The sequence below is a fragment of the Chelonoidis abingdonii genome, chromosome 8 (assembly GCF_003597395.2).
Source record: "Chelonoidis abingdonii isolate Lonesome George chromosome 8, CheloAbing_2.0, whole genome shotgun sequence".
In the NCBI taxonomy this organism is placed as follows: domain Eukaryota; kingdom Metazoa; phylum Chordata; order Testudines; family Testudinidae; genus Chelonoidis; species Chelonoidis abingdonii.
This window is the reverse complement of record NC_133776.1, coordinates 17,909,806-17,932,483: the sequence shown is the minus strand read 5'-3', so window position 1 is coordinate 17,932,483 and position 22,678 is coordinate 17,909,806. Positions and strand designations below refer to the sequence as shown.

Here is a 22,678-nt window from a genome sequence, read left to right as displayed (position 1 = left end):
AAAAAATAGCTCTTTGCTTCTGAACAGAGCAAGTCTGATCTGGAGTGGTTGAGAGATAGTGAGCACAGTACCTTACAATGCTATTTTTTCAGTTACTTTTCAGACCACAATCACACTTTAAAGAAACTTGTAGATAGGGTGCCGGAGTGACTCTCAGGCTACAGTTCACACAAGGGGGATCATGCACTCCTGTAGTTTATGAATGGCAGAAAATCCCCCAAAAGCAATTTCAGACATCAGCTCACTCCCAGGCAATCTTTCATTATTTATCTTAGGGACTTTTCATTTCTAACCTTGAAAAACATTGAAAGTTAGAAAGGTTAACAATTAAATCACATCAGCAATGGGGATATTATCATTGTCACAGACAACAGTAAAACTTGTTGCTGAATTAACAGTTTCAGTCATGTTAATAATTGGGAACTATTACTGTATTTACTGCCAAGGTTTGCAGAGAAGTAAACAGATAAGTGTATAAAAAAGTATATAAAAAAGCTCCTTCTTAGTTACAATGCTGCAATCCCATTGATTTTAGGAAGGTTCCAGCAGCAACAAGACATTTGCCCAACTTTATTTTCAGTGGACATTTTGTATCAAACTAGATAGGCTCGGATAAAAAATTGCTAACCGTGAATGTCTGGAGCCATTGTTTCATGTGAATAATCTTCACTCTTCATGAATAGTAACAGCTCCTCTCCTGGGTCAATGTCTGCTACAACTCTGTAGAATATCTGAAAAACAGAATCACACTGAATCTCACAAGAGGTAAATGTGTACAAAGTAATGCTTGTGGGCACAGCAAGGTTAAATACGGGGCCAGATCCTCCACTTATTTAAGTCAATGGAGCAATGCCAATTTTATAATAGCAGAGAATCTGGCCCCGCACCTTTTGCTCTTTGGGTCCTATGAAAAAAACCTCTTGCTCTTAACAAACTATGCCAAGAAATGAGCTGATGATGAGTGGAGGGTTGTGAATGTCACTGTCAATTCACAAATCTTCCAATAATACACATCCTATTCACAAATAATCAATAAAACAAGTTCCCTGCTGCTCTGCCAATGAGATATGAATGTACCCTAATGAAACCTTTCCAGATTTACACACAGAAGGTCTGATTCTCTTCTTGATTACACTGGTGTAAATTAGGAGTAACCCCACTAAGTCAGTGGAGTTGCACCACTTAAAAGCAAGGGAGAGAGAACAAGCTGGATTAAAATGTGCACATTGGGAAAAAGGTTCTGCAATGACATGTTATGAGAGGCTTGTACAGAACAGTACGGCTGATTATCCCTTAGCTTCAAATGTGAATCAAAGGAAAAATTTGCCTACAATGAGAAAATGGCCCAAGAAGCCCATCAGTAGCCAAACAGCATATGCAGCTGGTGATAAACTTACTGCCTGTGGAGACTGTCATGAAGCTGGATGTCACAGCTGTAGGAAAACCTTACAGAGTCTGGCAATTGGGTTCTGCGGTAGTTATCAGGGAAGAATGAGGAGGAGAACCAATGCAATGCACTGGGGTAAGTAGGGCCGCATACTTTTTGGCCAGTGTGTATCCTGGAGAAAACTCATACATGTGATTGTGAGATTTTCAAGGAATTGAGTAATTAGGACTTCATGAGAAGGGAACGATGTCTGTCTTTCCCCTGTTGCTTCAGAAGGAAAGGTGAAGAACAGGAAAAAAAGATCCACTAGGCATAGTCCAGAGGCAACTCAATTAACAGCAGCAAATTTTAGGAAACTTGTTGAATGCAAATCCTTGAAAACAATATTTTGCTAGGCTCATAGATGCTGGATCAGGGTTTTCTCTAAAACTACTGACTCTCAATATTCATTTTATTGAGTCAAGAGAAAGGCAACTGTTAGATGCAACCATTTAAAAACATTTGTTGGCAAAGAACCATCTTACATCTATTTTTTCCTCGCAGACATATCTTAATTAGTGCACAAAAATATATTAACCCATGTGCCATTATCATTTTTCTCCAGTAGGTGGCCCTAAAACCCAATTGTTTATTTTTTATAAGGGGCCTCAACCACAAATATGTGCTAAATATCTAAAAATAACTTAATGAGGCGCTTCCTCTGATTTTTTTTTTAAGACATTCTGTGGCTTGTTTTGAGAACAGCAGTTCAGCCACCTGAAGTCTGCAAGCAGTGCAGTTATACTGAAATAAGCACCAGCATTTTCACAAGACAGGCTGAGATCACTGCACACATGAAGTTCTGAGGAAAATGCATCAGTCACAATGTACACACGCTGCAGCCTACTGTTTGCTGTGTGCTTTCCCAAGAAAAGCCATGAGTAGGAGTTTGTACACAACTGCCCCTCCCATTCTGTCAAGATTACAACTCCCTTTTCCTTTACACTAAGAGCTGTCCTGGTCAAACCGTCATTTGGATTTTCTTGATGGTTTTTTATCTTTTAGATAAATGCTTATAAGTCACGTGTTTCATTCTGGAATTCTATTTCCCTTTAGAAAACAATGGACTTCTCTCAACAATTTGAATCACCTCCTTTGCTGGCAACTCTCAAAGGTTTAACTTATTAGCTTCCTTTCCAACAGCACGTTGACATTTGAATTGTGACATATTGGAACTGCAGTGAAATCTTGCAATAGTGAATGCAGCCTTCACACATATGCCAAAGGATTTTAAGGAAGTACTGTGATATCACAGTCTCATTGGGCTTGATTCTGATTTGACTTATACTTGTGTAAATCACAAGTACCTCTATGAAGTCCATGCAGCTATATTGGTGTAAAACCAGATCAGAATTGGGACCTTTGCCTTGCTCTGCTAATACTATCAGTTTTAATCTTATTATTGCCTAATGTAAACAAGCACATGAAATCAAAGTGGAACATTCAAAATGATAGAGTGACAAAGATTTTAAAAGTACCCTTTGTAGGATATACATAAATTAATATTGCAACAGTCCTTAAGGAGCCTAGTTAACATCTGTGAAGTGTAATGTGCATATATATAAAAAGAGAGAGAATATGTGACTAAAGTAGCAATACTGGATTTATCTGATGGAGTTTAAAAAGGTGACATAGGAACTCATGAATGGCACAGTGACGCGGAGACCTAGTGATTTTTAACTTTGCTGAGTTCATTGCCAATTTTAAGCAAATGTTTATTGTTCTTGAGAATGTGAGGGTCCAACAGAGAGCAGTGCCAGGAAAGAGAGGTTCTGAGCTTGCCTCCCCACACAGCTATGTTAATGCACCTCAAGCTTGAGCCACAAGACCTTTTATTATAGTCTTCTCTTGAGAAGATACTGCAATTGTGACAAATGATGCAGGGGATTTTTGAATTAGACTTTGGTGCACCAGGGACTTTGTTTGGGCAACCAAAAACTCATTTGATCAAAGACTGAAACCCATTTAAGTGAAGCCAGTTTTTAACTCCTGCAAATAAATTTGATGTCAACATGCATCCACTGAATATTTGCTTTAAGCAACATTTGTTTTTCCATTTATTAAGACAGATGTATTTAAATCTGAGGGTTTTTTCCAGAAGTATAATGGTCTCCATGCACTTGAAAGGTAATATTAATTTATATATAAACTGATGAGCCTAAGACAAGCCTAAGCTGCTAACTGACTAAGGGGCAAAATAATGGATGCATGAGATTCAGTCTTGGGAATACCTGAAGGCCCTCCTGCAGTCCTTCTTCATGCAACTTCCTTTGCCTCCAAAGATAGTTCCATGCATGTGAAGAGTGCAGGATTGGGCCTGGAGTGGAATAAATGTTTGACATGGTGGAATCATAAATTGTGTGGCTAATGCACTGTGTAATGGTTTGAAGACTGGCCACATTATGGCAGCATTTTGGAGCTCATGAAGAACCTGTTATTTCAACATTTGCTAAGCTTTTATCAAATTAAGTTTGTCAAGAGTTCTGTAGATTTGTTTAGAATATGCATGCATGTGCACACACACACTTTCAGAATGTGTGACATCACACAGGCACTGAGCCACATTGCCCCTAGTCCTAGACAGGGTGTGCCAGGTGGTTGAGAATCTTCCATTCCCACTGTACTCCCAATGCAAAGGTTATAGTTAATAGAAGTTCCTGAGCTCAGAAGATCCCAAGGACTTCTCCTTTCTGGACCTGATGCAACTCCCACAGAAGACAGTCCATGCAACCTACTTTAAAGGAGCAGAGAGGAGGAAGGATCATGACCTTGCCCACTGCACTGACTTGCACAGCTGTACCCCAAGGGAGGCAGTCCCTCTGGCACAGGTAAGAGCTTGGGGAGAGAGAGCACCACGATCTTTGCCAGAGCTCTCTCTGAGGTTTCACAGTTCTGCCCCAAATTTATACTCTTGGTCCATGCTGGTGTTTTTTTATTCTGTGTTACAGTATTTAAAATTAGCCACACTTTTGAGCTCAGTACTGCATCAATACTAAGGAATGAACAAAAGCCGTAGTGCAGTGTTGCCTAATATTTCCTCCACTTGGTTCATGCCATGTTGTAGAAGATATTACAACAGACCTTTTTCCTCTTTGTTGCAAACCCAGGACACATGGCCCTCGTATGCATTTGAAATGGAGTCTTGTTTGCACTGAAGTGTGTTATGATGCATCAGCTTTCCTTGTAACAACCCTTGGTATGATGCATTTCCTGTATTGCAGACATGGTACACATGTTGAACTAATTAATGTGTGTGTTCCATAGCTAATTGTCTAGCCTGACTGAGCTGGCATTTTGAAAATATACTGGAATACCAGCAGAGATTAGTCTTCTCCAAGAAATGATCTGTCCAGCCTCTGCTCCCAGAACTCCCACTGACTGCAATTTCAGTTGCGTGAAGAAAAGAGATATAGGAAAACACCAGCAAAATTATATTTTGCAGATTAAGTTATGTTTAGATATTGTGCTTGTAAAAAAAAAAAAAAGCTCCCCAAATGGATCCAAATCACATTTTTGAAGCTCTGGAAATGAAAAACTGCTTAGCTATTTATTTAATTTTTTTATTTTTATTTCTGCACATGCAAAACAAAATTCTACCTGGTCTAACAATTTATATGTCAAATTGCATCCTAATGGGATTTAAAATAGCGTATATTGAACCCTGAAAATATTATAGTGCTAGTAAATGTAATCTGGTTTTAATAGACATTCCTAATATTTCATGTAAATGTGTTTTATAAGATTTATTTTTTTCATTTTCTCCACCCAAAACCAATTGTAATTGTCCTGCCTGAGAAACAGTGGGAAATTCTTCAATGCCCTGTACAAATGGAATATGTTAGCTTGGGTTCTTTTAAACCAGCATAAGCTCACTATGATAGAGGGTCTGAAGAGTCAGGAAGCCCTCTGCAAGGAAAGCTGACAGGTCATAAATTACTTTCAGACCATATCTGTTTCATTCTGGTTCTCCCTGCTCTTTAAACAAATAGCCAACTATATTCATAATGTTATTACTTGCAGTTGGAAATGGTAGTGTAGAGTATATACATTTTTTCACTATTAAGCTTAAAGATCTTTTGGGTGAAATCACCAAAGTCAGTAGGAGTTTTGACTTCAATGAGGCCAGGATTTCATCCCTTGTGTCATTAAAGCCACTTTGCTATCTAACTACAGCACCAGTCCTGCAATTTACAATGCACAGGCAAAGCAATATGCCTTGTAAATTGCAGGATCAGTGCTTATATGTCATAGAAATAGGCCCAAACTGCAAAGTCCAGATCCAGATTCCAAATGCCCCAAGATTAGTGGATAGAGAGGAGCAAAATTCTGAACCAGATCTGAGTATGGATTTCAAACACCCCTCAATGTTTGGGATGTTTGAATCAGAGGGTTTGGTTAATTCATTATTGTCTGAATTGATTTAAGGTAGTATGTTTATGCTACTGATGCGTGGGGGGAAGGAGGGAGAGGAGAACTAAACTGCAATGATGAAAAGGGAAATTAATTAAAAAAAAACCAATGAACATACACAATTTACTTTCAAAGGGATGAATAAGGCCTCATTGTTATGAATCCCAGTTTACTTTTCCTGGCCAGGCACTCGAAATTTTATTTATGCTTAATAGACTGCATTTGGCATGTGTAAAGATGACAGAAGTGTGAATTATGAATGACCTTCAACCTATTCAGGAAGTTGTAATAATTGAAATAATAGAGAAAATGCACTCTCTGTGAAATCTGTAGAGAGACGACTATTTCAGGCACCGCCGCCTGCTCACTTTGAAGTTCACTGTTGATCTCTGCTTACTCCAGTGAAATCTATACCACTTTGTTTGAATTCTTTATTTACTACCACATCATTCAATTTGCCATTCAGCCACCTAGGAAAGGTTTAATAGAACGATACCAGTTCAGGGGGGGAAAGGGACACTTAGTTTACATATCTGAACAAAGTCAACAGTTGATATGAACACATCTGTTGCCCTTGCTGCTGAAGAGAAGTTATATTCTGTTGCATCTGACTAAACCTTTTATTCTTGTACATGCAACAGCTTTGGAAAACACTGTATGTGTCCCAATACTAGTTAGGAAATTCAGATTTTGGCACAGATAACAGATGCTAGTCAGATTTGGAAGCAGGTAGTCTGTCTATTTAAACTACATTATTGTTGTTTTTAACTTACTTATAGCTCTAGGAGGAAGGAGTTCACTATTTACATGTCCTGTACCCCACTGGCAAGGACTGAATTGACTTCAGCTGTAGTAGAAGCTGACTATGAAAAAGACGTGAAAAGGAACAGAATATGAAAAATGTTAAGCACATTGGTAGTCATAAAAAAAGTCTTATAAGGTCCATTAGCCCTCTGCACAGAACCGTGTGTTATTGTTTTGGAATGGAACTCCTACACTACATTATGTGCATTATTCTCCCAGTTGATAGAACAATGGGAAAACTTGTACTGCAAGTGTGAGCACCTACAAGACAAAAATTCAAATGCAATAAATTTCAGGTAAAGGGCTGTGGTTTTATTTTTGGCAGTCGTGGCCTCAAGCATTTGATCAGCACAGCAGGAGGACAGCCCTGCCTATGATACAGATGAAAGGATAGCTTTCATCTTCTCAATGCTATACAGCCCTTTAAAATAGCCATCTTTCACTTTAAATTATGTTTTAAAACAGGTCCCTTGCTATGGATGTCTATATGCATTTTTATCACTCAGAACAAAATGTTCAGCGGGCGTTAGTATCACTTCATAAACTAATCACAAGATGTGAAGAATGATCCGAGCTGAGATTGTTGGACACACACTAATTAGCAAAAGAGTTAGACGCCGATCCTGTGGTCATTCTCCATGCATGATGTCCGTATACCCACTGACTTCAACTGGAGTTGTGTGTGTGAAACAATGACAGGATCAAACCCCCTTAGTACAATCTTTTTTTGCTAGTGTCACAAGGCTAGAATCCTGAAAGCAAAGGGGTATATACATGGAAAGAAGTTGTGCATCAGTATGGGACTACATCCTTAAATCAGGTTAGGCAAGCAAGTGCATACTTTCTTGAGCCCTGCCAATTGGCATTGGTCTTAGAATAGTAAAGTGTTATTTCTGAATACAAGTAGAACTTACCCAAAAAGCAAAACAAATTAAATGGCCAAAACTAACAATAACTTTTACATCAAAAAGACTCCAATAAAATATGAATTTAAGCCCACCAGAAAATGTGAAGTGCAAACTAATACATACTTCTGTAACAGACTATAATTAAACGTTCAAATAGTCCAAATTACTAAAATGCAATTTTAGATCTTAGGATGAACAACTTGCACAGTTCGACAACTGAATTTTGAAATATGAGCCACATCCATCTTGCCATACTCAGGCAAATGAGCAGTTGAAGTAAATCAGTGTTTTGCCTGGGTACAGCATATAGGAGTCTTTCTGTTGACCTCAGTGGGCTTTGAATTAGGCACTCAGCTCCAATACATCTGTTAGTCTATAAAGTGCCACAGGACTCTTTGCTGCACTTAGAGAAGTTCAGCAAAAATCCACAGAAAACAACTCAAAGATTGACTCTGCCTGCCCGTTACATGGGCACAAACAAGGAAGTGGGGAGATGAATATCTCACACACTCACCCTTTTGCAGCTTATATACTGGTCAGATCCTTCACTTACGGAGACTGTTCCCTGCCTTCTCTCCTGGAGGTCAGAGGTATCCCAAGAGAGGTGGAGAGGAGCAGGACCTATCCCCTCACTATCACCACCTCCACACCAGCTCACAAAGGAGGACCAGCACAGTAGTATATAGCACTACCATGGAGGGTTGTAATAGCATCCTCTTAATATAGTCGGGGCGCCCAGAGGCAGAGCGGCTCCTGGTGCTTCCCCCAGGTGGTGCAGCCTCCCAATGTCCCTTCCAGTATGGTGCTAAATGGCAGAGCCTATCCCTGCCCTTTGTAATCAGCTCACTGTAATGAGCATGTGTCTAACCATCATCGTCCAAATCACACCCAGCTGCACTTTATTTTTTCATTGTGAATTCCAGTGCTCACAAACAGACGATAGTCCCAGTGACTGACCATCACAGCCTCCCATAGAATAGACACAGCATGCATAGGGGCAATGCAATTTCCCCCCCTAGTGAGCCAGTCAATGTGCCTCAACCCTGACATGGAAGGACCACTTCTGGGGATGGGAGACTTTTTCAGTTCCTCTGTGCCCATTCGAAATCCTTGGCCTCTCTGCAAAGACTGGTGACAATGCTGTCAATTGGATCAGATTGGGGTTTGGTTATTGTACCTGTATGTTGGCCTAAACAAAACCAAGTTCCTGACACAATTTCAGAGAAGGAGTGAGTGTGTCCACCAATATCATCAAGCCATTTCCAGAAGCACTAATGCTTCGTAAGGTAAATTATAAAGTAGAACAATATGTATCTCAAGTGACAACATGGCAGAATTTTCTGCTAGTGCCCTGCTGCCATTTATAATCCACAAACGAACTGGAAGAATCTACTTGGTGAATTACAGCCTGGTATTCTCTCTGTGGGCAGTAATAATCCTCCATATTATTTCTTGGAAGTATATGAAGATTAAATAATCTATCATTGACATATGCTCAGAAAGAACTTGTCTCCCTAAGTTTACTAATATTAGTTGTCAAGGTTATCTCAATAGTATGACTTGTCGCAAATGGCAAGATTAATAATGACTTTACATTTCTCAAAATTTCCTTCCAATTTTAGGTCACTTCAGGAAAGGACAGTGCGCTGAGTGAAAAGATTACAGTTTAGTATGTCACAGATGATATAGATATATGTAAAATGTAAGGCTGGAGTTTGACACCCAGCATTAACCCTAATTGCAATAGGTTGGACCAGGCCTTATAAGCTGAGTAAGGAACTACTGAGCATGAGGAAGCATGGCAGAATCAAGCCCTAAATAAATGTAGTATAAATAAGCCTGCCTGACTGCCAACAGGCAAAAGCTTAACTTCATTGTATCATCAAACAGGATCCACAAAATCCATTCTTTAAATATACAACCTTTGCAGGTGCATATATCAGTAGAATTGTTTGAGAAGTGCAGAGATGCTTACGGCCACCGTTGTGTTATTCTCCCACTTAGAGCTGTATGGAGTGGAGTAGTGACAGGGGCAGTAAAATCTGAAACACAAGGCTGTGTCTGCAGATTTAAAACGTTTGTAAAACTCTAAGATGTGATCAGATCTGGTAAAACGTACAGCAATTCACTTAGGGCATTGGCCTTGTATACTTTGATAGTTGTTTGGACTGAGATACTGCTAGCTTTTCTCTCCAGTAGATGTAACTGAGCATAATAAAATTTGATTTCAACGAGAAAAATCCTCAGCAAACTAATCTTGAGCTATCTGTAATTTTCGATAGCTAAGACAAAATGAATCTCTAATAATTGTGTCCTTGAGAAAAACCTAAGCACAGCCCTCCAGCATTCCATATATGGCTATGCCACTGTTGGAGGCCTGTAAGCAATAAGTAAGTTAAAAACAATAATCAAGAGCTTTAAGTATAAATACCACTGGCTGGTCTTTTAAAAAATATTGTATTTTATAATTAGCAGCTCACTGATATCTGTTTGCTAGTGCATTTGGAATATACTATAGTCCCCTTAAAAATACATTACTATAGTTACTACCCTTTTTCAATGGGATTTCCTTCAAAATCTGTACTGAAAAATTAGTGTTGCTGGGATGCTAATACTGTCAGAAAGTCTAACAATTCTATTCTTTCTACAGTCATTTTTTTAAAAAAAATCATGCTAATAAATAGACAGAGATCTAGCAATAATAAACTTGAGTCTTACAAGATAGCAAAAGCTGGTATTAAATATGAATTGATTTTAAGTTGAAATATACATTCCAGTGAAATAACGGTGGCTGGCCTCCTTGCAGTCCTGTAAACACTATAGGCTCTTTGGGGAAAAGAAAAAAATGAAAGTGCACTATTTGTGGAATTTATTATTCATGTACTTCTTGAATTACCTTCTTTTAGGACTGATTAGACAGGACAGGAGATAATAGGAGGACAGAACAGAGAAATCCTATAGCAGCTCTATTTGAAACAAACAAAAAAAATACCCATACATACAGCCTTTAAATCCTACTCCATCCCCAATCAAATGAAATATGAGCTGCATCCAGCATACATGTTTTGACTGCATCCCACTATTATCAAGCTGTTCATCTCAGCAAAGCTCATTTATACAGTTATACGAAGGAGCCCAGACATTTTGTAAAGTTGATCAAAAGTGATGAAACCTGACCTCAAACGTGAACATGGGGGTGGAGGAGATAGGTCTTTCATAAAGCCTAACATAGAAAACAAAAAAAATGTTTTTCTTTCTCTTTTTGTTGAATAAAGGAAGTTCTGCTGAACACCTTGACTATGTTATAGGTAGTTCAGAGAGTTATTTGAAAACTCTATTTCCAACAGTCTAGGGCTCATACCTGTCTTTCAGTCAGGCTTGCATTTAGCACTATAAACTGGTGTTTAGACTAAGGGTCAGAGTGCTGGTAAATATCCTTTACCATTTCAGATAGCGTGCAATGTTTGCCTGTGAATTTTACAGGTGAGTTGAAGTAATTAGAGGTTAACAGTTACTGCTGATCAAGTGTCTCTGTCCTTGCCTTAGTAGTGAATAGTCTCTCATGCAATGAGAGTGCTCATTATAAGATGAGTATTTCTTATTCACTAGTTGGTAGGTCTTATTTCTTATGCAAAACAGAGTGAAACACCAGATCAGGAGAACCTCTTGAGTCAGCTCTTCATCCATGAGCTCAGTGCAGCTTTCTCATATCAAAGCAGGATGGGGACCTCCTGACTTAACTGTCTAGCATCTATTACTGATCTATCGACAACTTAATGATGTGTACTCTCAACCTTAACTCTGACTTAAACCAAGTTGGGGGGGGGGTCTATATAGACAGACTGACACAAACACCCCCACATATAGTGTACACACAAATGCATATACATGATAAGCTTAAACTTGACTTTTATTTGCCCCTCTATATATGCAGACATTTGGCCACGTAATGTCAATTTCACAGTTTGGTCCCCTATTATATTTTACGTTATCTTTCACAGGTTTGTGCAGAGTAAAGCAGAAGGAGGAGCTAACAATTGGAATAACTATTCAGTTTAAGATTCAAGAGCACATTTATAGAATTATTTTTTTAGGGTATGCTCATAAAATGCCTGAGGACAGATACAATTTTGGGGGATACATTTTCAGTGTGTATAGTAACAGCAATCCATTTTCTCTTGTTGACAGCAGATCTCACACAACATACTACTTGAAAGGCAACCAGTTTTTAATTTACAAATCTTGGCAACAATATTCTGTAAAAAATAAGGAATTATGAATAGCACAAAACTGTGCAAAAATAAATAACAAGTCTCCAGTGAATGAAAGAAATCATTGGCAGCAATACAGATACTACCACCAAATCTCAGAAATGTAAGCATTAAAAAAGAGGAACTTCTAAGCTCTGTAATTTCAATTTCAAAAACATCAAAAAATGTATGTGTGTGTATAGGAAAAGATTCTGATATTTCAGTACAATGCACATTTTATTTGCAGAACAAAAATATCAACATGGAGACAGTAAGCCACTTTTATCAATTCATATTATTCCTTTACTAAACTTACCCATTTATTCCAACTTTTATTAAATGTAAAATATTGATATTTGAGCTCAGCTGCATCGTTTCCATTTTGCAACATGATCAAATGAAAGCTCTGCATTCACTGAATTGACTATTTTCTGTATAAAACATATATTAATTTGAGAATGTATTTTTCATCTACCAATTTTATTGCTTGTTTTGTTGAACAAGCGACTATGCAAAAAATAAAGTTATCTCACGGTAGGTTGATTTGTTCTATGCTGCATGCATTTAATGCTGAATATTAAAAGTTTTGAATGAAAATGATACTTGAGCACAGTTTCTGAAAAAGTTAAGTCAATTTTAATCAATCATTCTGTCAGATACGAATACATATTCCTGTAATGATGTTGCAAATGGGAGACTGTCCCACATTCGTTTTATATATGGGCATTTGATTGGAAAGAATGATTACTAACTGAAGCTTTGTGTCTTGTTTGATTTTTTTCCTCAATAATGTCAGGGCAATTAAATCAACTAAAGATAATCTTTAAAATCCACCTGTTTCAATTAATTATTTGGTGACAATGGAATACAGTGATTAAAAGAATCAAATACTCTGTTACAGATATGAACATTTAAATATAAAATGAGAATTCACCGTCTGGTAGCCCTTCGCATTTTAGTTTCTTTTCTTTAATGAATCATGATGTTCTTAACCTAACTTCATTCAATTAAAACATTTCATCATGGCATTTATTTGATATATAAATACTAAAAGAAACCTTTATGTTAAAAAAAAAAACCCAACAAGTAACTCAGTGTTTCAAACCAAACTGTTCTACTATGATTTCTCTCCACCTACCCCAAACTTATTTTAAAGGTTGGAGTAGGTGGAGAGAAACTAACATTTCAATCCAATAAAAAGTCAATGTTCTAACCCTCCAGTAAACTAAAAGGGAAAAAATTACCTAAAAATATAAAAAAGTTCAGAATAAAACTGTCATTAGCTCTATCTCATTGCATGAGAAGGCATAATTCTATGCATAAATATGTATATTTGTATCCATAGTTTATATTATATATATATATATATATAACTATATATAAAACATATATTTGCAGAGGTTTTTTGGGGTGGGGAGGGAGGCTGTTTTTGTTTTGTATCTTCACCTCCATTTTCTATTAATTTCACATTGAATGTTTTGATTAACTGAACGCACTAGTCTAGCCACCCAATTAAACTGGCTGATAAATTAGAAAATATTATTAATGACAAGTGGAAAATACTGGTTTCATATGTTACATATCAGGTGTAAAATAAAAACAATGTATTTTACAAAAAGGACATTAAAGAGAAAGAATAGGAAATTCTTATCTGCAGTAGCTGGTAAAAATGACTCTATTCTGAATTTCACAATCGTGTTTTACCTGGTACCATACTCAACAAACAAGTCATAAAACGTACTGTGGCTTACTATTATTTTTTTCCACTGATACCATAAAGCTCTTTACAGACAAGTCCGGAAAGTGCCCATAACATACCTGATCACTTATTTGACATGCAACAAGGTTATGCTGATTGTAGCATCCAGCAAATTTGATATACTTGAGCCAGTTCCCTACATCTGGTTGACTGGCATCTATGCAGAACTTCACATTGCAAAACTCATCCAAGATCTAGAAGGAAGAATATGAAAGGGTAAATCTTTCTATTGGTGTCAGGCCACACTAATTAAAAGAAAAATCATGGGTCTTCAAATAAGCAAATAGATAATCACTTAAGCATGTTTTATTCAAAAATATGTTTCTCCAGTGAGACTTCTAAAATAATTGTTAGAACATATGCCTATTAAGAAAGGGATCATAAATTTGTTGTAAACATGTCCTGAAAAATGCTTACCCATAATCAATGTGATGGCTAATCATTGCTAATGGAAAATATACTCATTTAGCAAACATCTGATTTTCTCATTTTATATCAGTGAATATTTATCATTTAAAATTCTATTTTGACATAATTTTTGTCTGTGATTATATACCAAAATGATTAAGAATAGTGTCTGTGGTGGTCCTCTTGGGGGTTGTGTGTGTTTTTGGTTTTTCTTTGTTTCCGGTTGAATTTATTTTTAGGTTGCATTTAGCATTTTCATGTTTGTTATAAATTCCATCCACTAAAAGATGTTTAGATTCAGAGTTATTAACCTTGTTTTAATATTATGCTTCCCAAACCCCTCCCCCCTTTAGCACTTAAATCATACCCCTTAATCGAGGCAATTTACATGACTTGGTTAATAACAGACCCTCTATGCCAGACTAAAGAAAATAAATGAAAAACAATGTAAACACTCATGCAAAACATGGCACAATATTCCACACATACCAATACATAGTTCCAATTATGTAGAAAATAAACAAATCTAATGAGATTGATTGTGGACAAGTTAAAAAGGATGTTCTATTCTAATATTATGACAAATTGCTAATCATTATATATGACTGCATATCACCATTTATCTGCAGGTTTTATGACTGGCCTATACGAAGCTTTCAGCAATAGCCCAATGTATAGCTAATATTACATTTGGAAAGTTCTCCTGTTTGGCATATTCTGTACTGAAAGTATATTAACCTATTTGTATTAGAAATGTGTGTGAGAGAGGGAGAGAGGTTGTTTCTGCACTTAAAGAATTTGTATTCAAGTCAAGACCTGGAGCACATTTGGCCTTCAGGTTGAATGGAAAGGAATTCTGGTATTGTATATCATTTAGTTAATGAAAACCTAAGGAAGTTTTCTATCAAACACTAACAATATAGTCTAGCTCTACCCCACAACAGCTCAGATTCATTAATTAAAATGAACCCAGCTGAAAAGCTGCTTTATCTCTGCCCTTATGAAGGTGAAAACTGAAGTCAAGGGTACATTTCCCTAGCCCTAGAGCAGTTTAATATAGAGTTCAGGTAATCCTCCAGAAGCAGATTCAGATCATTAACTCACCACAAACTTCAAGGGGACAAACTAGAGGACACAAGGCAAGACACACTATGAACAAGCCTTTTGACTAGCAGGCGATTAAACAGCAACCAGTGTGCTAGCAAAAAGCATGCTCTACAAGGACACTTTCCGGTGACGACCCTGCTGCAGAAAAAGTTGCCTTCTTTCCTCCAAGCCAATTTCTCAGGCTAAAATAGTCACAGAAGTTTTTTTGTAAATTCCTCGGTCTTGTCAGGACGCTTCATTTTAAACATTATTTCATTGTAACAAACTTGATTCTAAATCACTAGGTTCAAATATTCAAGTGAATTGCCCCAGACTTAAACACCACACAGCTGACCCCGCCACTGGCTTCGATTTTGTCACACAGGAAGAAATCATCCCATTTCTGTTTCACGATATTGGAGAAGTTCATTTCGAATTCCGCTTCCTTGTAGTTTGGTTAAAAATAAATCTGCCACAGAAGTTTAGGATGGTGTTTCAACAGGGGCTCCGATCCTGCCTTGCTTGTGAACTCCACGCTTCCCCTGAGTCCAAACAGAAGCTTGGAGTAGGTGGGGAAAGCAGGATCAGGCCCTGTTCATGGTAAAAGAGGAAACGATTGACTAGACCGGTAGAACCCCCTCCCACCTCCCCAAACTAACACAACAATATTCCCTCCCCTCTTCTATACGCTCTCATAGAGCGATCTAAACAATTATATTTGAATTTCACAAGCAAGAAATAATCCGAACCAACTACATTTACAAGTCCAGGAAAAAAAGGCAAGTTTTTAAGCTGCATTCTAATGTCCACGTTTAATTTGTTTTAGTGTTAACATTATTTCAGCTGTCCGCGTCAACGGAGCATGAATACAGCAGATCGTGTGTATGGTCAGTCCCGATGTTCTGCCCTTGTCGAAGGGCTGAGAGCATTTCCACTGGAAACTTAACTTTCTTCGTCTCCTTGCAACCATGCTTTAACTTTTCTTTCAGTCCCAAACGACTGTGACCGCTTGACTCGTTTTTAGAGGAACGTCTCCGGGAGGTAACGAAGATTTTTATTCAGTTAGGGGGGGTTTCTCTGACAGGACCAGAGACTTTTAAATAAAAGCAAAATTGCAGGAGTGACTTCCCACCCCCTGCCACCTCCTTGGCTGCTTACACAGGAATTTTGCCTTTTCAAAAAGCGACCACTGCCCCGAGGAACCTTTATTTGATTTTTTTTTTTTTACACGCCTTGCCCTTTCCAACCCGCTTGGTTTTCCTTTTATTTGCTGTTAGGCTTATTGCAAGTGTATCTGGGAGGGGACCATTCGGCAGAGCCACGCAGCTTAGGGCTCTCTAGACTAGAAGCTTGTGGAGGAGTAACTTTGCCGAAGGCAGATCCAGAAGCTGCTCGGCTGCTTTGCCAGGAATCTAGCTAAGCTTGCCAAACCCTGCTCTTTCTGGATCCCTGGGACAGAGGGAGACAGGCAGCCAGACACCCCCACCCCTTCCACACACACACACACACACACGATCACCCCCTCGCCCCAGAGAGACACCAGCAAGCTGCAAGGGAGAGAGCGAGCCGTAGCCGCCCTGAGAGCAACAAGGAAATCACAAGTCTGAGCAGGGTAGGGAAGGCACCCGGGGGGCCACGGAGCAAGTTCCTGACCCAAGACAGAGCGGACACGAAGAGGAAAGTGTCAGGGGGTACGGCGAGTTTGTTATGACTAGGATCAGCTCTCCTCACCCGCTCCTCTTACCTTCTCTCTCCCACGGCACTGATTCCTAAAGCCTGAGCGCTTCCGTGCACAGGGAGGGGGAGGGGGGAAGGTCCTTCAAGCGGCTGGAAGTAAAACAAAACAAAAAACACTCGCCGTCGGTCTGCAGAGCCGGTGGGTGGCTGGTGTCCTGGTGCCGGCTCGGGTCGCTGCTTGGAAGCTCCACTCTCTTCCACCATTTGTTGGGAACTTTCTCTCGCCTCGGCTGGAGTTCTCAGGGGTTGGTTTGCTGTTGCTGGATATTTTTTGGGGGGGGGGGATATGTGTGGGGGAGTTTGCTTTAATGATGATTATTGATCATTGTTGTTATTATTCTCATTTTTTTGCAAATTCCTCCCGGATCCCCATCACCTTCCCCGATCTGCCCCTCCTGCTCTGATCGGCTGCTCGGGGTGTGTGTGTGTGTGTGTAAAGAAAGTTATCAAGAAAAAAAAATCCCATAAAAAAAAAACTTCTTTCACTTCTCTGCTGGTGATCACAGGAAAAAAGTGCGAGTGTGTGCTGGCTCGGGAGGGGGTGGGAGGCTGTCTCCCCCTCCCCACACACACACTCTCCTCTTCAGAGCCTGTCCTGTGAGAGCTTCTTTCTCAGCCGGAGCGTCTCCCTCATCCCTCCCCTCCCTTTCTAGTTTTTTTGCAACCCCACACACTCAACTGCCAGGGGTTTCCATTTCATGAACTGTCTCTTTAAAGAAGATCTGACCGGCCATCCATAAAGAGGCGAGAGAGAGCGAGAGGGAGCTATCTCCCCCTTGCAACACAGTGGTCGGAAGCCAGACAGAGGCTCCTCTTTCAGTAAATTTTTAAAGTGACAGCAGCCTCCTCCGGCGAGAGAGGTCACAAAGAGGTCGCCAAGACAGAAGTCCTATAGGGGCAGACTGATTACGGATGCACCATCCCCTTTAAACATGTCGAGTCCATCCATGTAATCAGCAGCCAATAGGGAGATCTTGGGTGGGAGGATTTTTCTCTCGCAGGAAAACCTCGCCTTGTTTCAGTGTTCCGAAAGTGCAAGTATGTCTGTGTGAATGTGTTTATTTAAGAAGCGTTTAACAAAACCAGCCGGCTTATTCTTTTCTTTTCTTTTACGTATAAAAAGCAGCAGCAGCAACCACGAACTGAAATGCAGTTGAGAAGGTTAATTGCCACTTTTTTAAAAAAAGTTAACTGGCTACATATATTGCATGTGCGATATGCACATTGTCCATCTATAGGGTACTTAGATATTGCGATCGCTCTGTCGCTCTAAATTCTACTCTTCCTGGCAGAAATTTTTGTATTTTTCCCCTTTCCTCTCCCGTTCACTGCACACACACACAGACAGAGAGAGACAGGAAGACACAGACTGCGCGTAATTAATCAATAAATGATCTGTTTACAAAAAGTTGTTAAAATGTTACTTCTTAACATTAAAAAGCAACACGACTCCATTTATCACCGAATTTGGTCTGAGAAAAAGATCAGTAGGTTTATAAATCTGAGATGAGCCAGTTCCTTTTTCGATGTCTATTTTACATCTATCGAAAAGGGCACGGACTTCTCAAAAAATGAAAAGCAGCTTTTTGAATATTATTTTGCACTTCACAATAAATATCCTACACCTCCTGTTTTGTGCAAACGGAACAACCGCTCCATTTGGAATCGTTTCCTTAAGGATCTTGATTGATTGATTGATCTAGTAACCAATATCATGAATGTCAAGTATCAGAGGGGTAGCCGTGTTAGTCTGGATCTGTAAAAGCAGCAGAGAATCCTGTGGCACCTTATAGACTAACAGACGTTTTGGAGCGTGAGCTTTCGTGGGTGAATACCCACTTCGTCAGACGTCTGACGAAGTGGGTATTCACCCACGAAAGCTCACGCTCCAAAACGTCTGTTAGTCTATAAGGTGCCACAGGATTCTCTGCTGCTTTTAAATATCATGAATGAAACTGGAAGGAGGTTAGACATTTGGACTGGGATGGTAGAGGGGAAGGAATCGATATCGAATGAATAATCCGAGAGATGAATTCTCTTTGAGTTTACATAAAAGCTACAACGTCTGGAAATTGTAGTGGCTTCTACATTTTTTTTAAAAAAGTAACCATAACTATAATAAATAATAATAATAATAATGTAGTGCAGCAAACTGGCCCAGTCTAGCCAGCAAAGTTAGGCACTATCTGCCGAGGTTCACTATAACATGTTTTTTAAGAGGGAGGGGAGAGAATTGAAAAAGGGGGCTGAACGTTATCGTTTATTACACCATCATAAGTGCCACCCACTTTTTTTGAAAAGTGCAAATATATTTCTCAGACTAAAAATCGATTTTTTTATTTTTTTTTTTACAATGGAGGGGAGGGAAAAAGGCGAGGGCGAGAATCCAAGTGACAAGAGGAGATGATTAATTCCTCTCAGCGGCCTGTTATCTGTGACATTGAACTGTTATTTCAGATAATGGCTATTGTTCAAGACGAGAGGAGAGAGAAGAAAAATCGCACACAGCAATGTTAGGTAGGCCGGGGGAGCGGGCGGGAGGGGAACCCTTTGTAAATAACCCCAAAAACCTGGCCAGAGATTCCCAGAGTCGGGGGCTTGAGAACCTCACTGAGTTCCCGGTTCGCTGGCCCATTGATTTCCTGCCCTCCCTCAACTTGTCCATTGTTGGAGCCTTCTTTTTCTTTTTTTTTAATTTAGCCATAAATTGGACCAGCTCGAGCTATGAGCTGTTCTATTTTCTTCCTGTCAGGATGAGGGATTTGTTTTATGATGCATTGTGTATTAAATACAAGTAATCTGGGAAACTGATTGCTCGAGCCCATAGGCCTGATCAGAGGTTCTGATACCAAGCGGTAGCCCCCTCCCTTTAACAAAGCCTTTCTGAAAAGGAGGAAATGTTGGTGGATAAACAAAAGGTCTTTTGGTATCAGTAGCAGGTCCTGGCTAAATTAGGATTTCATGGAAAGGGCTTATATATCTATCTATACACACACCCCATGCCATGCATGTATGGTATTGAGGAGGGTGGGTGATTCGAGTCAGACGCTTGCAGCCAGTGGTCAGTAGATGGCGTAGCCAGCTGAATTACTGCTCAGTGCACAGATTTAAGAACTCAGCGGCAGCCACTGTCTCTCGGGTACTTGCCTTTCAGCAGCAGGAGCCAAGGCGGTGGCTGCTGCTGGAAGGTGTGAGCTGAGTGCTGCTCCCAGAATCAGCTTTACAAGGGGCAGCATCACTGCAGTAAATACAGAGGGCAGAGCCTGTGCTGTTGCATCCATTCTCCTGTTATAATACTCGGTGGTCTTATTCCCGGGGTGTTCAGCTCCTGCTCCTAAACCCCTGCTATTTATTAATTATGACTATTATTTATGATGGTGAAGGACCAGGCTATTAATCAGCTGTTGGGGTGACTCTACTTCGGAAAGTCCTGCTGGGTTATCAAATCATATTCACTGTGACGCACTAATAATTTGTAATGAGAGTTCCTCATCTGAATGAAGGTAGTGCCCTGTACATGCAGAGCAGATCCCCTCAGAATAACGCCAGGAGGACCGGTCAGTACATCAGGGGTTATCTACTCACCACAACTGCTGTGAATTCTGTATGTGGCCGAACTCAGATCACTTTCGTTCAGAAGATTTCTGCAACAGACACACACCTCACAAACAGCACTCCCTAGTAGCTTCTTCCCCCCCTGGTATTTTTCTGCTGAAATCTATCTGCCGTAGGTCTCCCTGTAAGAAGCTCTCTGCTTGCAATAATGGGGAACATGCCTGTTTGTTTTAGCTCCACCCTTGAGATGGGCTATTAAAAATAATGGCTTTACTATAATCTTAAAACCTGGCTTCATTTCGTATGTACTGGGGCAGATCTGAACATTAATATTCCCGTCTCTCCGGGCATGGGAGAACCTCTACAAAACTATTATGTAAACTTTTTTCGACGTGGGGGTGAAGAGTAGAAAGAGGGTTTCACATACAGATTTTGCCCCGGCATAGGAGGGGCTTTTTCATTTTCTTGGTAAGAGGTTTAAAGAGGCGGTGGAGAAAGCAGCCTTGTGGCGACCGCAGAAGTGGTGGCTGAGAAATGTCTAATACATGTAAAGATCTCCCGCTAGCTAATCACATCAGAAGATGTTACTGTGTTTTCTTCCTGTTTTGAAAGGGGGCCAAACGCGTTTCTGGCTCTTTCTCCCTTCCTCTTCCAATTGAGAGGGTTTGTACGTTCTTCAAAAGGCTCAAGGATTGCCACTGGATCGGCCTCCCTTTCGCAATTATTTCAAATAAATCCCTATATTAGAGAAGGCAGTACGGAGTTAGTACTCCAGTCTGCTAGCTAGTCCCACCAGGTTGTAAACTGATGCCTCTTTTAAGCCCTTAACTTCATGGTCGCCCCAGAAGTAAAAGTTCTCCTAATGGAGACCCTATGGGCATGGAGCATTCCAACACATCATTAAAGCAAAGAAAAGCAGCCCAGCCAAAGCCAGATGAAATAACTGCACTGTCCACTTTTAATAGGCTTCCTGCGGACAAACACTCTGCAGAGGACAATACTGGGGGGGGGGGGCGCACATCAGACAAGTTGCTGGCAGTTTTTAAAATACCATGAATGTTCAGTAACACGTTAATCTTAATCTGAAGATTATCTGTTAGTTTATAGAGCAAGTCACCCCTTAATCACAGTTGTTAAGTGGGGCTTAATGTTCTATTTCTCAAGGTGACTAGACACATCATTGAGCATCCTGACTACTAACACTGTGGTAGCTTTTAAAATACTGGAACAAAAGTATTAAAATACATTTTAAAAAAAACCCTCCGACATACTCTAATGCTCTGTGATGCAGGGCAACAAGCCACAAAAATAGTGAAATAAACTAGAAACATTGACACAATTCAGCTGCATGCTAATTCCCTTTGTCTTATGTTACAGATATTGACAGATGCTTAAAAAAAAAAAATCAATGCTCTTAGTATATACTAAGAGCCAGATCTTTACCAGATCTTTCTCCAGTCAAATCAAACACTTCCCGGGGTAGATAACGCAAATGACTCTACAGCACCGGGTTAAACAGACTGTTCCTAATCAATTTCAGCTCTCTCCAATCTCTCCCATGCTGTTGCTGCCCTGGCTACCCTCCCACTTCCCTGGGTTCTGTTCCCCCCCCCCGCCCCAAAAGTCTGCTTCAAAAAAGAGAGAGAGGAGGAAATTAAAGGTAAAAAAAAAATGTAAATAAAAAATTTCCCTTGGTCTGGAAATGGGCCCGTCTGAAAGCATGTTAATCTCCACCTCAGTAATTTGGTTCTTCTGGAGAAGACAGAAGTCCTGCTGCTGTGCCCTGCACTTCATAAATCACGTCTTTATGTGGACAAGGTCAGGGCACCTAACAGCTCAGACATGGGCCTTTGCAGTGGCTCGGAGGGCTCCGGCATGTTTATTCTCTCGCACAGATCTCCCAGGAGTAGTCCAGCACGCTTCTAATTACTTTTGATTATTTTCATTTGCTGGGGTCAGTCCGGCTTCGCCAGGACTGCTGGAGGGTTGATTGCCTACACATCCCCCTTGTCTTTGTGGGACGGCGGAGTGGGCTTTCGGAATTAGCACCCCGTTATTGTCCTGGAACCCCATGTGCTAGAGACAATCAGAGCGGAGGGTTCCCCCGGCTAGCCATTTCCCGATTGCTGCCTTTCTTAATTAAATTACAAAACTGCAATCAGCGTTTGGCCACGGCTTGGGCTCCGATCCGTTTGAGGCAGAGCGTTTGACATGGTCTTTTGCAGGAGCCTTCGCTGCAAACAGTGACCGCATTTTGTCTCCTCTCTTGCTTGGAATATATTTAGTGAATTTTAAAATGTGTTTCGAAATGGGGCACTTCTATTTCTGGGTTGAG

General features: G+C 39.9%; 1 protein-coding gene across 7 annotated transcripts in view; it reads right to left on the bottom strand.

Moving 5' to 3' along the window:
* MECOM (MDS1 and EVI1 complex locus) overlaps positions 1-22,678 on the bottom strand; it is a 480,335-nt gene that overhangs the window by 42,521 nt on the left and 415,136 nt on the right. For 6 of the 7 annotated variants that reach the window (XM_075068406.1, XM_075068408.1, XM_075068410.1 and 3 more), the window contains exons 3-4: positions 13,617-13,751; positions 629-731 (exon numbers count right to left, since the gene is read on the bottom strand). In XM_075068406.1, the coding sequence (XP_074924507.1) occupies positions 629-731; positions 13,617-13,751 (238 nt within the window). Of the gene's footprint in view, positions 1-628; positions 732-13,616; positions 13,752-16,795; positions 17,630-22,678 lie in introns of those variants that run through there. The other variant, XM_032776761.2, reaches the window with a different exon arrangement.